The sequence below is a fragment of the Amblyraja radiata genome, chromosome 39 (genome assembly GCF_010909765.2).
Source record: "Amblyraja radiata isolate CabotCenter1 chromosome 39, sAmbRad1.1.pri, whole genome shotgun sequence".
Taxonomy (NCBI): domain Eukaryota; kingdom Metazoa; phylum Chordata; class Chondrichthyes; order Rajiformes; family Rajidae; genus Amblyraja; species Amblyraja radiata.
Window position 1 is genome coordinate 17398623 of NC_045994.1, and position 20176 is coordinate 17418798.

Consider the following 20176-nt stretch of genomic DNA (forward strand, 5'->3'; position numbering starts at 1 on the left):
GCCTACACATTCAGGGCAATTTACAGATGCTAATTAATGCGATGTGGGGTGAAACCGGGAGCACCCAGAGAAAACATACACGGTCACAGGGAGAATGTACAAATTCAGTACAAACAGCACCTGCAGTCGGGAATGTGTCTGGCTTTGGTAGGTAGCAACTCTTCCGCTGAATGGTCTTGGTGCTGTAACTCTTTTATGATTCTATCCAGTCTGTTTGTTGCATCCTCAATTCTAAGTTTGTTTAATATTATTCTTCCCTTTTTCGTAATGAATTTCATGAGACTTGGATTATGGAGCTGGAGAAAATAAGTTGGTGGTTGAAAGCCGAAAGCTAGAAAGGCTGAATGGGAAATACATTTTATATAGGATCAATTTCCCAAATGTTCTTTGAGCAAATGGAGTAGGCAAGGCTTCTTCATGACAGAAGGGAGTAAAGATGAGAACAATGCTTTCAAAGTTGAATGACGCTGGATCAAAAATTCACTTCAAAAATCAAATGTTTGCAACTTTGAGGAATACCCACAAGTGGAGTTGCTACTGTTGGTGTCATGTCAACTAACGCATTGGAATGATCACTAAATAATGGAGAGATGAATGACGCAAGTTCTTAACCTGGCTGTAAAAGGCAGTAAATAAACCATGCCAACCAGACTGAAGAAGGGATTTGACCTAAAACGCCTGCTATGTTCTCCAGAGATACTGCCTGACCAACTGAGTTACTCCAGCACTTTGTGTTTTGTTAAGTAAACCATTACTATTTTATTCTATTAATTAATGGCGAGTGGTGTTGCTGCACATTAGTGATGAGATGAGGCATGGTGCATGCTATAAAGAGATGCAAGATGATATTGATTATGAGGAAGTAGGATTTGGTCAGTTACAGTGACCTTGATTTGGTTGCTGGTATGTAAACTTGCTCGTGATGTAAGAAATTTGACTCTTAATAAACCTCACAAACCTTTGTCCTGCCCATCCCTGCCTAACCTAAGCTCAAACCTAAAACTAACATGTTTGCTTTTTTTGTTTAAGAAGGAACTGCAGATGCTGGAAAATGAAGGTAGACAAAATGCTGGAGAAACTCAGTGGGTGAGGCAGCATCTATGGAGCGAAGGAAGTAGGCTATTTCCTTCGCTCCATAGATGCTGCCTCACCCGCTGAGTTTCTCCAGAATTTTTGTCTACCTGTTTTCTCTTGTTCATAGTTTTTACTTGAAATGTTTTTTTCTTCTTTCCACGTTGCCTCAAGTGTGCAGTTTTTCAGAGGGTGTTTTCTGTCTTGCAGTTCCAAGAATATAATGGAATATGTTTAATTTTCACGCTCAGAATTTAATTGGTAAAAAGGAGGTATGGAGCTGAGCTGAACACTTTGACTTGCTGCTGTCAAATTTTGTTTGGGCATGTTTCCACTTGGGCTGCTGAGGAAATTGGAATGAATAAACTGCAAGATGGGTGACCCATAAAGGAGTCCAGTTCAGAGTGAAAGTGAGGAATTCCACGGCCAAATTTGTGAGGAGCTGGGGGGGGGGGGGGGGGGGGGGGGGTGACAACTGTGCAAGGATGTAGTCTGAATGGATTTTAGCAAAATATTTGGCATGGCCCCATGATAGGCTAATCAAAGGAGGTAGCAACACCTGGAATCCATGGGAAAGTGGCAGGAAACCAAAGCTGAGGTGCCTATCAGGATCTTCCAGTTCAGTATTTTGTTGCTTTATTTTCAACAGATTTTATCAGTGGTTTAGACCTAATTGTAAGATAAAGAAGTTTGTAGGAGATACAAGAACTGGCTGATTAACAAGTGAGAATGGAATGTGTTAGATTGCAGGAGGAGATAGTCAGAAACTAAAAGACAGGCAGTGAGTTAACGTACAGAGTGTAGTCAAACAAGGCAAGGGACTAGACAATAATTGGGCGGTATGGAGGAATAGAGATATCTTTGGATCTTCATCCTCAAATTCTGGAAGGTAAAAGAGCTGATTGACATTTAAGATAACCTGTGGTGAATATTGTTGAAATATTATCTTCCCCTGACCTTTTTCTTCCTATCCCCACCCCACTGCAGTTTACCTTATTTCTTTGACTTTCCCCTCTGCCTCACAAGCCTGCCATCGTTTTCATTTCAAAGACATTTTGAGCCCAGCGTGATGGTGAGCTGCTCTTTTGCCACTGTTAGCTTGCTCATTTGTCCAGCCCGGGAGCCAGTCGTGGCTTGTCGTGGCTGTCTTTCCTCTCTAGATGATTCCTGATCTGCTTGAGTGTTTCCAACAGCTGTTGTGTTTGATCTCGATTGCAGCATTGTTTATTTTAACACTCTCTTCCTTTCTGTTTTTATTTCTGTCCATTTTACACACCTCAAGATTTCAGTGTAACTACCAAACTTCCAGCAGTATGTTCCAGTCTCTATTGAACAGTACCTTCCCTTCTCTGCTTCTCCTGCTCTCCTCTCCCTCTTGCTCCTCTGACTGGCAAGTGGGTTTGGAATTATGGCTACCGTTTAACTGATAAATGTTGTGTACATGGCAACTCCAAAAAGGATGATTCTTAATGTTATTGCCTCTGTTGGACTGCTATGTGGTAACCCATCCAGCTGTTGCCTGTGGGCCAATACAGAATGGTATAATGTGTACAAGTAATGTACAGTTATAGAATTTTCACCTTCTACTTTCATTTTGTCAGTAAAATGCCGTTGGGCATTTGGGCGTTCTGTTATTAGCTATTTGTGCCTAATTCATTTTGTTAGTAAAATGCTATTGGGAATCTGAGCATTCAGTTTTAACTATTTGTGGCTAAATTTGTTCTTGAAGGTGAATCTTGCCGCACCTTTTGCACCGCTGTCCATTTGTTGTTTCAAGGTATGTTTTCTTGCTTCTGAATCAAGGGATCATTAAATTTATTCCCATGCTGCAAAAAGTGTTGCAGGTTATTGTGGAACCATGCGATGAATTGGCACAATGTTGTTGGGACAGCCAGCTCTTTATCCAGGAATGGTATTTAGCGAGGTTAATAATAATAATAATAAATTTTATTTAATGAGCGCCTTTCATACATCTCAAGGACACCTTACATGGTAATCGGAATAAAAACATATAATCGGAATAAAACAAGTAATTAAAGACATCACAGTGACACAAATTAAAAACAGAATTCAGTTGTGGCTGCTCTGTGACAAATCACATTGCTGCATTTGCACAATTATTAAAACCCTTTGGTGCACGTTAAGAAAGCGATTGGTCTCATCTTTTAGAAACGAGCAGGAGATGCTGACCCAGGAAGGCTTGCAAATTTCAGGAAGGCTCCACCTGCACGAAGCATTGTTTCTGAACTCTGATCCTGAAAGAACAGGTCTCAATGCTTGTATTTTGACCCCTTGTTCTACATTCCACAACCAGCAGAAGTAGTGTCCATCTACCTTTATGGTTCCCTTATTATATTGAACACATCAATACACTACTGAAATTTTTTAATTCCTAGCACTACAGTACTAGTTTTTTTCCCTCTAAAAATTTTACTATTTTTAATAAAAACAGAAAGTGCTGGAAATGTTTAAGCCAGGCTCATAAAGATCATTTTTCCAGAAACGTAATATAGCACAAATTGTCAGAGAATCTGAATATCTAAAGCACAGGAGGACACTGCCAGTGAACGAGTTTCCCCTGTTTAACCTCAATTTGCAGCATTCAAATCTGTAGCCCTACAAGTACATTTTAAATGTGACAACCACCTCAATTAAGTTTCCTTCAGACAGAGAAATGGTTAATGTTCTAAGCCTTTCAATCAGAGCTGGGAATAACAGAATCAAAACAGGAGCATAGAAGCCAAGAAATTCAAAAGATTGACAGAAGACAGATAACAAAACAAATAATATTTCCGGTTAGCAAATCTAAAGGAAGTGAAAGTATAACACGTGACCATCATACAAAGCATTGACTCCATCTACACCTCACGCCGTACTCGGCAAGTCCACCAACATAATCACGGACCCTGGTCACTCCCTCTTCTCCCTTCTCCCAATCAGGCAAGAGGTACAGAAATTTAAAAATGCATGCCTTCAGATTCGGAGACAGTTTATTCCCAGCTGTTATCATGCAACTGATCTGTTCTCACTCAAAGGTACTGACATAAAGCAAAGGTATGCTCATCTATTTTACGATACAATACGATGGAACTTTATTTATCCCAGGTGGGAAATTAATTTGCCAAGTCATTAAAAAAAAGCACAAAATACATGAAACATGAAATGAATGTGGCGAGTGGAAAGGCTTTGGGGATGTGCAAAGATTAAGGAGGTGGTGGTCGAGTCGGTCTCGGTCTCAGAAGGGGGGAGAATTGTAGAGTATGATAGTATGTTTCATTTATAATATGAAAAGAAAGATGTGCTCATTTTCCAAACACGATATCCCAATATGAATGGCAGCAACTTGTTTTCCTGCCGCTTGTGGCATGGTGGTGCAGCGGTAGAGTTGCTGCCTCACAGTGCCGAGACCTGGGTTCGATCCTGATTACAGGTACTGTCTTTACAGAGTTTATACGTTCACCTTATGACCGGTGTGGGTTTTCTCTGTGATCTCCAGTTTCCTCCCACACTCCAAAAAAATGTATAGATATGTAGGTTAATTGGCTTGGTTTAATTGTAAATTATCTCTAGTGTGTGTAGGATCGTACAGTGTTTGCCGGTCGGTGTGGTCTTGGTGGACAAGGTCTGTTTCCACGCTGTATCTCTAAACTAAACAAAGCACAGGCCAAGTAAAACACAACTTTCCACAAATGTAAAAATAATAATGATTTTAATGCAGTTGCTAAAGGAATGAATATTGGCCAATAGTTTGCTCTTTATAATGTTGTTGTGGGGTTTTGTGCGTGAGGGCAGGCAGCGCATAGTTTGTGTTTTATCCAAAAGTAGGTCAGCACTTCCTCAGTACCGCAATGGTGTATCAACTTGGACTGGCACGTGAATATATATTCTGTAGTGAGTGACAGCAAATGAGCCACTGTTTCATTATCAGTTTTTGCTGGGGCTGTGCATTATTCTTCAGTATCAATGGGGAGGGAGGGAGAACATTGGACAATGGGGACCCAGTGTGGTGGGGTGGAGGGGGGGGGGGTGGAAACAAAAGGAGGAGTCGGCGTGCTTTGTAACTTTGTCAGCGCCGCTATTTGTACACAAGCAAAGAATTTCACTGTGCTTTGTCACATGTGACCATAAAGTATTCCATTCCATTCCAGTATCCTCTTTTGTAATTTCCAAAAAAGTATTTTTGCTCGTGCAAGTTACTTTTTGTAGCACTTGCAATGTACTGCTTGCTTATTTTCCTCAGGGACTTGGGATGGGTGCGAGTCTTTGTTATATTGTATGTATATAACTGCTTCCCTCTGATTATTCAAGATTTTTTTTGTATTTGCCACTTGAAGTAAGCATTGAGTATTGCATTAAATTCTTTATTTCAAGTACCTCATTTACTGTTTTGTCTCTGAATAAATCCACTCTACTGCATTTTATTTTGGGGTCACTCATCTTAAAATCCCCTTTCCCAAAATCCAGCAATGTGGCTCACAGCCAAGTACTTCTTACCAAGCCATCTACTATCATCAATTTGAGGAGACCAGCTCCACTCAATGGACCTGAATATTTCAAGCATGCCTCCTAATATGCTGTTGAATTTTTTAATTTATTTTTACTGTACACTAATTTGTGCTTTTTTTGTTTGCTTTGCAGTGGGGCTGTGGTAAAATCAGGAGGTGAAAATGCATCGTTTAAGGACTTGTGCTGCTAAATTGAGGCCATTGACTGCCTCTCAGACTGTTAAAAATGTATCACACAGCGGAGCAGCAGTGTCTAGGACGTTTCAACCAGGGCGCTTTTATACTGCGCCAGTTGCTGCTGAACCCTTTCTGAGTGGGACTAGTTCGAACTATGTTGAGGAAATGTACTTTGCTTGGCTTGAAAACCCACAGAGTGTTCATAAGGTAAGCACAAGTGGAGGCGACCTATGCTCTACTGCCCTCGCCTCTTGCCAGTCTTCTGTAAGAGTGTTTCTGCTGCAAGGTAAGTGTTGGACCATCCACTGCAGTCTTGGAGCCATGGACAACTTCATCACTTTGCTGCTTTGCAAGACTTGGATTAATGGAGCACTGCCCTGAAGAGAAAACAACATTTTGCTACAGTAATTACGAATGAAGCAAAGGCTGCAGTTCACCCAGGATGGTGTTAAATGATTTCTGGAATTCACTTGCTGCTTATTCTATACTATCATAGTTCTGATTGCTGCATTTTAACCCACCCAAGGTGGGGCAGAACCCAAATGTCCGAGGTGTGTTGTATGTCCGATTCCAACAATGTCATAAAATACTGCATGTGGCCAGAAAACTAGCTTTAGATTCATAAACGGGTATAATTTAAACTTTCTTACACTATAAGAAACTTCCCAGTAGCCAACGTTTTTTTAAATGTTACACTAGTCACCTGGAAGTGCATAGTTGTCAGCTCGCCCGTTTTTTTGCATGTATTGCAGTTTGCTGGGATGGCTATTTCAAGTTGGAGATTGGGATTGAGATGTGTCCCCTAATGTGCAGGGTAGAATTACATCGTGAGTGGCATTTTCATTCCTGGCAGGTTCTCACAGCAAGAACTCGACTGCCCACAGAAAGATGACAACATGAAGAGGAATTTGTGGAATTCTCTGCCAGAAGGCAGGAGAGGCCAATTCACTGGGTGAATTTGAAAGAGAGTTAGATAGAGCTCTAGGGGCTAGCGGAATCACGGGATATGGGGAGAACGCAGGCACGGGGTACTGATTGTGGATGATCACAATGAATGTTGGTGCTGGCTCGAAGGGCCAAATGGCTGCCTCCTGCACCTATTTTCTATGTTTCTATGAAGTCTGCCAAGATCACTTCCCGATACCACACACAAGCATATTTTTTAATTATTGGTTTTCATTTCCTTTCAGCTTCGCTGGGTACTTTTTCTGTTAATCTGTTGTATTTAGTGTGGTGTTAGGTGGTGCATAGCACCAGCATGAATCTAAGGTAACGTTGCCCTACTACATTTGAGCATCAACCTATCTTGTTTGCTTGTGTCAAATATTTGTCTTGCAAATGTGAGGTTTAGCACTCTTCCCATTCAAATTTGTTCCTGCACTTGTGCTTGCAGTAATTACATCTGCATGCTTTTTAAACAACACTGTTGAGTGGGGTTTAGGAATATTGGAAACCTGTAAAAAAACAAAATAAGACAATACAGAATTTTACAAGTGTATGACAGCATTCACTGTGCTGACTTGCAGAAACTGCTATCTGATTTGTCCCATCCTGCATATTCCCAATTAACGATATGCCAAAGGAAATTGCTAAATACACAAGTTTTATTGACTCCTGCTTTTGTCATTCTCAAGGTGGAATCATTCCTAGTAATTAGCTGTGTAAATTCCCACTTCCACATGAGGTTCCTTTGCTCGATAACTCCAATGTAAAGCAACATTATTGGACCTTTGTAATTAAAAACAGTTTCTCTTTATTTAATCCGTTAAACATGTTCTAATTGTCCGAGGTTGCCTTTCGTGCTCAAAGCAGAAACCGCAGGTTTTTTTTACATCACTAAAAACTTTAATCAGCTAGAAATCTTTCCAAACTCAGATCTTGGCCTCAAAATAGGATGTCTGGTATTAATATTTCCATCTTGGCCCCATTAAGATGCCATGCATTCTAAGATCACTTCCTTGCTTTTGTGGTCTTTATAAAGCCACAGATCCCATGTGTTTTTGTAACTATGTTCTCCCCCTGTGCCTCTTTCAGAAGTGTTCACCCCCACACGCCATTCTTGCACTTTAAATATTGTACTCTGTTTATTTCATTTTGTATGTGTTCATTCTGCCTACAACAATGAGTTGTTAAAATTGTATCCACCGGTCTCTCTTTCATGGCTATGTACTGCTGAGCTCTTTGGAATTTTAGTACACTTGAGTTTCATGTTATCAGCAAACTTTGTCCTGAGTTATTGAGTCATGGACTGCTCTGTGCCCAAGTCCAGGTCATTAAGGAGTCAAGGTGAGCTGCGAATCCAGTGTTGATACTTGATGAGCATCATGAGAATGACATTGCCTGGTACACTGGTTACTTGCTATCATCAACCCAGTCTGGATAACAGTATAACCATATAACCATATAACAATTACAGCACGGAAACAGGCCATCTCGGCCCTACAAGTCCGCGCCGAACAATTTTTTTCCCTTAGTCCCACCTGCCTGCACTCATACCATAACCCTCCATTCCCTTCTCATCCATATGCCTATCCAATTTATTCTTAAATGATACCAACGAACCTGCCGCCACCACTTCCACTGGAAGCTCATTCCACACCGCTACCACTCTCTGAGTAAAGAAGTTCCCCCTCATGTTACCCCTAAACTTCTGTCCCTTAATTCTGAAGTCATGTCCTCTTGTTTGAATCTTCCCTATTCTCAAAGGGAAAAGCTTGATCACATCAACTCTGTCTATCCCTCTCATCATTTTAAAGACCTCTATCAAGTCCCCCCTTAACCTTCTGCGCTCCAGAGAATAAAGACCTAACTTATTCAACCTATCTCTGTAACTTAGTTGTTGAAACCCAGGCAACATTCTAGTAAATCTCCTCTGTACTCTCTCTATTTGTTGACATCCTTCCTATAATTGGGCAGTATAGAGCCTATCTGATCAATACATCCATTCATGTACAAATTATATGGTTTAAACGGAAAGGGCCTGAAGTAAACGGCATCTGTGAAGAATTGCCATCCTTGACCCAAAGTATTATTTCCGATCTCTTCTGTTTTTACTTCTGATTTCCATTATCTGGTATTTTGATCTTAAACAATTCCTGATGAAGCTGGGGAGGTGGGCAGTTGTGGGTGTTATGTTTTTAAATGGTTACAGGTAACTTTTGCCTGGAGCAAAACACAAAATCCTGAAGGAACTCTGGTCGTGCAGTACCTGTGGCGAGAATGGACAAGCGACATTTTGGGTCGAGACCCTTGTCCAGACTGTCTGGAATTCTGTCTTGAAATGATTTGACTTTCAGCAATCACAATTATCATTTTGTGCCAGTTTGACTTGAGTTTGAAAAAAATCCAATTTGATACCCTGGCCTTGGTATTTCTGGCTTGACAATGTGTGCAGCCGCATGTTGGAATTACATACCTCGGGAGGGTTACAGAACTGGCTTGGCCCCAGGTGACAGTCTTGACTCTCGGGTTGGATAATAACTTAGATTTGGGAATTAATCATGACAGAATGAGAGAGCTATTGAGTTCAAGGTATAGCAATAAAGGACTTCAAAAAGAGCAGTTAAGAAATTTGGCTGCCGCGTTGTGAAATATGAGGCCAGTGAATGAAAAGAGGGGGATTAAAAGCACCAAGGTGCTGGAAATATGAAACTAAAAGCAGAAGATTATGGAAATGCTCAGCAGGTCCGTCAGCAGCTGTGTAAATAATCCGAGTTGATTTTTTGAGGCCAAAAGGGTTTTTCCAACTGTGAAATAGAATGTTGTAGTTGTGGACAGCATGGAAAAATAGGTTATAGATTTATATAGTAATACAGTGTGGAAGCTTGCCCACACCGGCTATCATGTCCCAGCTACACTAGTCCCACTTGCCTGCGTTTGGCCTAAATCCCTTCAAACCTGTCCTTTCCATGTACCTGTCTAACTGTTTCTTGCCTCAATTACCTCCTCTGGCAGCGTGTTCCATACACCCACCACCCTTTGTGTGGAAAAAGTTATCCCTCAGATTCCTATTAAATCTTTTCCCCTTCACCTTAAACCTTGCTTCACCTGAAACCTACTTGATTCACTTACTCTGGGCACTAAACTCGGTGCATCCACCAAATCTATTCCACTCATGATTTCATAATATTCTTAGTAACTATGAACATCTGTAGATTGTTTCTCACCTAGTACATCTCTTAAACCCGGCAGGGGAGTCTCTTTAGACGACTATACGAGGCATCTGCAGATTAACCACAAAATTCAATTTGTCGGGAATCGTACACTCCAACAAAGGAGCTTTTGACAATTAATTATTCATTGGTAATTTTAATCATCCTGGACTAACCAGATCAGGTTGGGAAAGTGAGCTTAAAATACACTTATGGTAGGTTCCTAAAATTATGTTGTGATCCCAATGATAGAAAATATTATTTTAGATTTGTTCATGCACAAGAGAACAGAATTAATAAACTCGTAAAGGGAGTGGTGAAATAATTGTATTTTATACCAGAAAAGGATGTTGCCCAATCTCTGTATAGTTGGGAAACAAGATGAGTAATAGCAGACATTTAAAATAATTCTGTGAATATACATTGTGGCAAAAGGCAACAGAGGACGGTCATTACTCTATGGTGAGCTTGGGATGGTTTGGATTTAAACCAAAAGGCTTAAAGTTTTAAAACAAGAACAGTGAGCATGAAGACTTGAAGTTTAGAACCAACAAGGGTTGCCTTGAAGCAGAGTTTATACAGTTTATACAGTTTATACAGGGTTGCCTTGAAGCAGAGTTTATACAGTTTATACAGTTTATACAGGGTTGCCTTGAAGCAGAGTTTATACAGTTTATACAGTTTATACAGAGTTGCCTTGAAGCAGAGTTTATACAGTTTATACAGTTTATACAGGGTTGCCTTGAAGCAGAGTTTATACAGTTTTCTCCCTCTTCAGAATTCTGAAAATGGTGACCATTTCATAAGGTCATGTAATAGCAGTAGAATTTCACTGCACCTTAATTGGTACATGTGACAATAAACTGGCCTTGAAACCTTGAATTGATCATGTTAATCTATGAAACTGCAATAATGTCCAAAACATTGTCCTTTATGTCTTAAAGTTCTGACTGATAATATCTGTACTGTATGCTCATCGGGGCAGATATTGCATTTCCCAATTGAATGGCGTGCAATGCTTGCTATTCTGTTGTACACATGAGGACATTCCTAAACACTGCTCATCGCATTTACACATCATCCTTGTGCTTGTCACCGGCGTTTGTTCCCAGTAGCAATTTCCCAGGATCAATATTACAATCTCGGCTCTTTAAATTTATGCAGGAGCTTATCCCTCCCTCATCTCTTCATTTCCTACAATCATTGAATCCAACATGATCTGTTGTTTGCAATTTGGGATTCTTGTGTCTGCATAAAGAGTTCAAGAGAAGAAGAGTTCAAGAGACATTTATTATCACATGCACCAATTGGTACAGTGAGATTTGAATTGCCATACAGCATACAAATAAAAAGAACACAATACATGATAGAATTAAACATAAACATCCCCTGTGAGGGAAGGCAATAAAGTTCAGTCCTCTTCCTCATTGTTCACCTGTGGTCTGGGCCGTTGAGCCCCCCGCTACGGGCGGCCCGATGTTTCAGGCCCTCTCGCCGGGATGGTCGTAGTTCCGGTGTCGGAACGGAGAACACTCTCAGCGGTTTGGAGTTCTGAATAAAGAAATTGTAACTATGTGACTACACATTCTAAGCAGCAAAACTAGCATGCAATAGATAGTTGAACAATCAACAGACCGGATTAAAGCTCTTTATTGACCAACCACCCTTCATGCAATTTGATGAATTGTTTTGTAATGTAAAGACTGCTTGATGCAGTAAATGCTCAAACCAGACAACATGCCTTCTGTCGTATTAAAGGCTTGTGCTCCAATACGAGCCGCACCTCCTGCCAAACCATTCCAATTCAGTCAGAACACTGGCTTCTCCCCAACCATGTGGCATTACCTCTGCCCCAGCTTTAAAGTTACCCAGGACAATTTGACTCCAGCCTTCTATTTGCTTATCATGTATCTAGACACTGTAAATGGCTCGATTGTAATCATGTATTGTCTTTCTGCTGACTGGATAGCACGCAACAAAAGCGGTTCACTGTACCTCGGTACACGTGACAATAAACTGAACTGTACTTTTAACATCACAGCCTTTATCATTGGATGGAAAACAAAATTCCAGAGGTGAGATGAATCGCTAGGTGCAGTTGACATTAAGGCAGCATTTGACCATGAATAAGTTCTGATAAAACTGAAGATAGTGGGTACCAAGGGACTACGCATTGAAAGAATATTGTCAGAGTTAATCATTCCAGCTCCAGGAGATCCTGGCTGGTGTTTGTGAACCATCTAGCGCTCACTGCTACAAGTCCTTCCTTCCAAGAAGAGGCAGAGGTTGGGATGTTGATTGCATTATTTTCAATCTGTTTGCAAGCAGCAAGACTTGAACACTATTGAGGCATGGAATGATAAAGTAACATTCGAGTGCCAGAGAATGGCCGTCTCCAGTAACCAGCTGCCCTGCCGTTCAATTCCACTACCTATTGCGGCAGATCAGCGGTTGTTTCCTGACGTTGGTGACTTGAACGCTCAGAAGCTTTACCATGATTTGCAAGAATATTTCAGGGGCATGATCTACTTCCCCAGTGGTCTAAATATGTGTCACTTCAAGCACAATCAAAGCTCAATGAAGCAACTTGCTGAACTGCTACCCTATTTAGGGTGGAAACCAGCATCTGCAGTTCCTTCATACACATTTAGTTCAACTTGACATGTACGACACGGACATTGTGGTCCGAAGGGCCTGTGCTGTACTATGATGTGTCAAGGGTTACGGGGAGAAGGCGGGAGAATGGGGTTAGGAGAGAGAGAGAGAGAGATCAGCCATGATTGAATGGTAGAGCAGACTTGATTGGCCAAATCTTGCTCCTATAACTTATGACATTGATAGCTCTGGAACTCTGTCCCTAAACTGTTGTTTTTTTCCTCTTATCCAAAAATCAGCCACTTTGACCCAGCTTTAGATCTGTCCTACAGCATGTTTTACTGGGTACAGAAGTGTTGTTGAATGATCTGCCTCAGCATTTTACAGTGCAGATAAAAACTGCAGCCAACATGTGAATCTTGAGTGACCTTCACTTACAACATTGCCTTTGTTGCTCTGCGTATTGTGGGCGCTGAATGAACTATTTTACTGCTGAATGTCAACGGAAAGAGGGATGTTTTGTGGAGCCTTTTGGAATGTAAATATCCCAGCCAGTAGAGCAGGGTGCAAGACCTACCTTGTGTTTCTGCTGCATTGAAGTCAAATTCTTGTGAGCATTTAGGAGAGTTCAATAATAGTTCAAAGTGGGAGTAAGTAGATGGATTGGATAATAGTTAAAAATTGAAGCAATTAGATTGTTTGTGGGGCTGAAGCTGGCTGGGAGCATTGTGACAGGACAGGTTAGCTATCTTCCTCGTCCACAGACCACAGTCTGTTCGTATTGGTGGAAATGTGTCAGCCTCGATAACAATCAGCACAGGAGCACCTCAAGGCTGCGTGCTCAGCCCCCTGCTGTACTCACTCTATACCCATGACTGCGTAGCGAACCACAGTGCGAACTCCATCATCAAGTTCGCTGACGACACCACTATTGTGGGGCGTATCACTGATGGGGATGAGTCAGAGTACAGAAGAGAGATCGAGCAACTGTCCATATGGTGCCAGCGCAATAACCTGGCCCTCAACACCAGCAAAACCAAGGAACTGATTGTGGACTTTGGAAGGAGTAGGAGGGGGACCCACAGCCCCATTTATATCAACGGGTCGATGGTTGAAAGGGTCAAGAACTTCAAATTCCTGGGCGTGCACATCTCTGAAGATCTTTCCTGGTCCGAGAACACTAACGCAATTATCAAAAAAGCTCATCAGCGCCTCTACTTCCTGAGAAGATTACGGAGAGTCGGATTGTCAAGGAAGACTCTCTCTAACTTCTACAGGTGCACAGTAGAGAGCATGCTGACCGGTTGCATCGTGGCTTGGTTCGGCAATTTGAACGCCCTGGAGAGGAAAAGACTACAAAAAGTAGTAAACACTGCCCAGTCCATGATCGGCTCTGACCTTCCTTCCATCGAGGGGATTTATCGCAGTCGCTGCCTCAAAAAGGCTGGCAGTATCATCAAAGACCCACACCATCCTGGCCACACACTCATCTCCCTGCTACCTTCAGGTAGAAGGTACAGGAGCCTGAAGACTGCAACAACCAGGTTCAGGAATAGCTACTTCCCCTCAGCCATCAGGCTATTAAACCTGGCTCGGACAAAACTCTGATTATTAACAACCACTTTCTGTTATTTGCACTTTACCAGTTTATTTATTCATGTGTGTATATATTTATATCATGGTATATGGACACATTTATCTGTTTTGTAGTAAATGCCTACTATTTTCTGTGTGCTTAAGCAAAGCAAGAATTTCATTGTCCTATACAGGGACACATGACAATAAACTCACTTGAACTTATTAGGTGAGAGCTGAGCATACATTTAATTAGTATTTTAACAGCCAGCAAAGCCACACATGTTGGGGTTTAATATGCCTAGTTACAGGCTCAAGAGTCAGGAGGAGTCACAAGTATTTAATTGTCATGTGTACTGAAACGGAACAATAACATTCTTGCATGCAGCAGGATAATAAGTCTGTAGAAACTGTACTCAATAGATAACATACTAAATAAACAAATATAATAATAATAGAAAAAACAATATTAGTGCAAACAAAACAAGCCCGAAGTCCCGAGTGTAATGGGCGTAGTTTTAAGTGTAGTTAATGGTTGTCTTTGTCCTTCTTCACGTGGCTTCAACCTTTGACAATGTTCACCACTTTCTCAATGCTGCTGTGTTGTCACCTGGGTGGGTGTAATCCAACTTGCTCTGCTGCATTCCTAACTATCCACTTATAAGCAGAGTTATTTGCAGTATTTTGTCTCTCTACCTCAGAGCCCAAGATTTAGGAGAGGAGTGTGGGGGTGAAAAAAGCAGGCGGTCCAAGACAGGAGGCAAAGTACTTTTTAAAAGTCAGTGATAAAACACATACCTGGTTCCAGTTGCTTCGGGATACTGGGGCCATAGTGTGACATGACAGGTGGACTGTGGAGCATTTCATCCCAGCCTCTTCTGCCGGGCCAAGAGACTTAGATGTTCATGTAGCAGGTTAAAATAATTAAATCCATCTTGTCTAACGAACTAGAACAGGAATGGGTTACAGAGGGCCAAGTAGCCTACAAACCCGCACGTCTTTGGGATGTGGGAGGAATCCCACGCGATCGCAGGGAGAACGTGCAAACTCCACACAGACAGCAAACAAGGTCTGAATCAAACCCGAGTCTCTGGCTCTGTGAAGCAGCAGCTCTACCAACTGCGCCACCGTGCCACACTGGTAACGTTCATTGTAAACATGACTGCATGAGCTGGAGTCTGACCTTCAGATGCTGCTGCTCTTCGGGGATTGGGTAGGTTGTAAGAAGCAGCCACCTACTTGAACTTGATCAGTTGTCAAGGATAGGAGGGTATGATTGAGTAGAGGGATCTAAAGTGTAGCACTCAAAGCACCTCTCTCCCTCGATTTTCTCAACTCCAAAAAGAGCAATACAGTGGTATAAAATTGTTGCTTGAAGTGCACTGAGTAAACTGATTAGAAACATAGAAAATTGGTGCAGGACATTCGGCCCTTCGAGCCAGTGAGTGAACCTTATTTAAATAACTGAGAACTTTTGACAGTTCTGCTTGTTGACCTGTGTTGTGAAACTCGAGATTCTGCATTGTTCTTAGGAAAGCCTGGGCCAAATGATTGGAGCATTGTATACGGATATCTGTTTCTCTGTGCGTGATGTTACCTGTAAAATCAGCATCACCCATGTGCGGGTCTGAGCAATGTAATTTAGGCGGTTTAGATAAAATCGCAACGCCCTGACTAAGCTATCCAAAGAACTAAGATATGTGCTGGTCTGCACATATACTTGTTTAAGAAGGAACTGCAGATGCTGGAAAATCAAAGGTAGACAAAAGTGCTGGAGAAACACAGCGGGTGCGGCAGCATCTATGGAGCGAAGGAAATAGGCAATATTTCGGCCCGAAACCCTTCTTTAGCCTATTTCCTTCGCTCCATAGATGCTGCCGTACCCGCTGTGTTTCTCCAGCACTTTTGTCTACCTGCACATATACTTGTTTGGCAGTATATAAACCTGTGCTGTCTGTACTCTGGACGAGCTGTCTCCCAGGGCAGTTCCTCCGTGATATCACCTAATAAAGTCTCGTTCTCCATAAGTCCGAGTCCTCGACTGATTTCTCTGCCAATAACGCCAGGCAGAAATGTATTTAGAAAAGTTAAAAAGAGGAATCCCAGGAGAAAGTTGAACATTAGCCTATGGGTGGGTGGAAAGTTTAGTTTCCTGGCCACTTGGAGTCAATAATGACAAACACACTACATCGGGTTGTACCTTCACGGAGGAGATACTTACACCTTTGTTGCAGCCTGCTGACCAAGTCCTCCACCTGTAACCAGAAACTAGCTGAGAGAGTTGCCAATAAGTGGCTGTGTGCTCCATATCCACACATTTCATAGGCCAGCCAACCCTGGTCTAATGCGTCAATGTACAATGCTCATAGTCTAGACCAGTGGTTCTCAACCTTTTTTAGCTCATGGCCCCCTTGGGATCTTTTAATTTTTCTGTGGCCCCCCCTGACATCAATATTATAATACCTTCCATAAAAATATCAGTGTCTATTAATTGCACATATATTCTCTTTTATTCTATTCCACAAACATCAAAAATATTTCAACTACATAGATTTAAATTGATTAGACCTGATATTTAGGAGGCAACAGGGTGGTAGCTCTGTGGCCCCCCTAAAATTTGCCATGGAAGGGCCATATGGCCCCAGGTTGGGAATCACTGGTCTAGACTGCTGACCAAGACAACTTGGCAAGAGCTCACCTGTGTTTTGGCTAATTTTGCACAATATTCAACTTCAGAGTGAGTTTAGCTTTGATTTTTCAACAAGCTTCTTTAGGAAAAGAAGGAAAGTGTAGCTTGAGTGTTGAGGGAGTTGAGGGAGTGTCAGTGACACAAGTGGGTTTGGTGCAAGCTCATGTGTCTACTTGTTAACTCTTGGCTTTAAAAAAATAAAATAATAATATCTTGCCAACTCTCCCTCCCACTATTCTCAACTGTGAACATATGCTTGCAATCTTTAGTCAAACTTCCCCTCACTGTTTCTCTCCTCCCTTCCTCAGCCCAATCCCTCCCCTGTAAACCTTTATATGGAGAATCCTCTCCTCTGTGTCTTTTTGGTGGTCTCTTATCTCTTGCATGACTCAGCAGGTGCTTTCTGCCATTTATTTAATGTGTATGAAGGAACTGCAGATGCTGGTTTAAATCAAAGATAGACACAAACTGCTGGAGCAACTGGCAGCATCTCTGGAGAGAAGGAATGGGTCTTGACCCGAAACGTCACCCATTCCTTCTCTCCAGAGATGCTGCCTGTCCCGTTGAGTTGCTCCAGCAGTTTGTGTCTATCTTGCATTTATTTAACTTTTTTGGAGGCTTCACACGTCCCATTTTTGGCACACACTGCATTCTATCTGTAATTGCCTAAACTGCAGCAATTGCTTTGAAAAATTCAAATGTCAAAGCTGCTTTAGTAACTGAATTGCAGCAAAATACTGATTACAGTGTGATCTTGTAGACACGGGACTACAAATATCATAGAACACAAGTGCTGGAGTGTCTCAATGGGCGGGCACAATCTCGAGGGTATGGATAGGTGATTTCGGGTTGAGGCCCTTCCTCAGACTGATCTTGATCTGATCTGCTTTGATCTGCTTAAAGTGGTGAGATAAATACTGCAGCATTGCACACTTTGAAGGATAAATGAGTGATCTTTTACAGTGTTGGCTGTTGCTAATGTGGAAACAGGTTGGGGAATAGTGCCGTATGAGACTATCATCTTCTACCAGTTTGTGTGATCACAAGGGTTGAACTGGAGCATGTAATTATTGGATCCAACCTCAGCTTGTACCATGCTAGTTTAGATTTTGCTGGTAATCTAGAGATTTTTCTCATTTACCTTAAAAAAAAAAAAATCAGAATGTCTTCCCCCTGAATGTTTGGAGCCACCATGTACTTGTTTTTGTTTCCATAGTCTTGGGATGTATTTTTTCGGAACGCTAACATGGGAGCAGCGCCGGGCACTGCTTATCAAAGTCCTCCTCCGCTGGGTGCAAGTCTGGCTTCCTTGTCTCAAGCCCAATACATGGTAGTTGCACAGCCAAATGTGGACAAGTTAGTGGAGGATCATCTGGCAGTACAGTCCCTCATCAGAGCTTACCAGGTAATCATTCAACGTGCTTTGTTTTGTACACTGTTAACGTTCATCAGATGTATTCTGTCATTGTATATTTTACAGGCATTCTGCGTTGTCTCACTTTCTCATCCACTCCCTCCACACTAGGGGAAATTTAATGGCCAATTAAACTACAAGTCTGTATGTCTATGGGATGTGGGAGGAAACCAGAGCACCCAGAGGAAACGCTTGCAGTCACAGGGAGAACGTGCAAACTCCACATCAAGGCCAGGATCGAACCTGGGTGGCTGGTGCCATGAGGCAGCAGCACTATCACCTGTACCACTGTGTCCCCCAAGTTAGCTTTTAGCTTTTCATCTTTTTGAGTAGATCTGGAACCTTGCATTTTGAGTCTGGACTTGAGCCAGGCTTTGTAAATGGCTTGCATGGATTTATAAGTCTCCAGTTCCAACTCATGGGCAACGTGACCCAATTACTGGGCTAGAAATATTCTGTGGTGAGAATCATACATTAATTTGCCTCTGCTCTCCTGCATGTATATCTATAAAGAAGCTTACATTTCGTTACTGTTCTCCTCGACTTCCTTTTGCAGCAAGAATTGTAGAAGATCATTGAAAGTTATTTTATTCCCCATCTCACTCTGTCCAAGGACCTGGGGACCCAATTATTATAGTGCTTTGAACAGCACAGAAACAGGCCCTTCGGCCCACAATATTTGTGTGGAACATAATGCCAAGTTAAACTGATCTCCTTTGCCTGAATGTGATCCTCTCTCTATTCCTTCAACTTCCATGCGCCTATCTAAAAGCCTCTTAAACGCCACAATCGTATCTGCCTCCGCTGTGTTCTAGACCCCCACCACCCTCTGTCTATAAGAAAATAACTTGACCTGCACATTTCCTTTAAACTTTCTCCCTCTCATCATCAGCCTATGCCATCTAGTGTGGACATTTCCCCCCTGGGAATAAGGTTCAGACTGTCTACCCTGTCTATGCAATTGTAGAGCCTGAAGTGTTGTCTAGAAAATAAATATTTGGTAGAGGTAAGAGTGTGAGCTTTTGTTAGATCTGGGTGTAACTTTAATAACTTCATGTGGAACTTTGCTTTTAAGGTAATGGAAATAAAAGTTGCTGTAAGCCTAGAGTCTTAACATTCCATCCGGAAGAGAAATGTATTGTATCCAAATACATTAACAGGCTAAGATTCTGCAATTCAGAGTTCCATTGTGTGCTGATGATCTTGGAGCCCTGCCTATCAATTTAATAAAAAATCTCATTTGTCGGTCAAGAATATTTGTCAATAAATAAAAATATACTTCAAATTACATCTTTCTCACCAATGGGTGTCCTTTGTGGTACTATTGTAAAAGAACTGCTTGTGTTGTGCATTGACTCTGATTGTATGATTTTGAAAACAGATTGGGTTGGTTGCTTTAACATTGATGCTTTGAACGTTGCCGCCTTACACTTTCAGGTAACCTTTACAACCAGATCTAGGGTAAACACCATCTGTTGAAGTTTGTTTTACTTGCTGTTTTTTCCAGGCACCTCTCAATGAATAGTTTGCGTTCTCTTTGGAATCATGAAAGGGTCGATGCCTGGAGAAGTTCAGCTGAGCTGATGCTGCTACACTAGATTTCTCGCATGCACATGATATTTGACACATTTACCACGGATAAAGACAATATTGAGATCCATTTGTTATGCTAATTTTATTTACATTTGTGATGGGTGTATGGAACGAGCTGCTGGAGCAGGTAGTTAAGGCGGGTACTATCGCAACGTTTAAGAAACATTTGGACTGGTACATAGGAAAGGTTTAGAGGGATATGAGCCATTTGCAGGCTGGTGGGATTAGTGTAGATGAGCCATGTTAGTCGGCATGGGCAAGTTGGGCCGAAGGGTCTGTTTCCATGCTGAATGCCTCTGACGCTATGATTTGATTATAATACTGGCCTGTAATGAAGTTGCTCTATTGCAGTAAAACTGTCCTCAGAGGAGCAACAGAGAGAGCAGGGTATCACGGCATTGAAACG

The 20176-nt window shown here is 41.8% G+C and overlaps 1 protein-coding gene across 4 annotated transcripts in view; it reads left to right on the top strand.

The window, feature by feature from the left end:
* ogdh (oxoglutarate dehydrogenase) overlaps positions 1–20176 on the top strand; it is a 67820-nt gene that overhangs the window by 3534 nt on the left and 44110 nt on the right. For all 4 annotated transcript variants that reach the window (XM_033014114.1, XM_033014115.1, XM_033014112.1 and 1 more), the window contains exons 2-3: positions 5710–5960; positions 17980–18168. In XM_033014114.1, the coding sequence (XP_032870005.1) occupies positions 5739–5960; positions 17980–18168 (411 nt within the window). In that variant the 5' untranslated portion in view covers positions 5710–5738. The remainder of the gene's footprint in view (positions 1–5709; positions 5961–17979; positions 18169–20176) is intronic.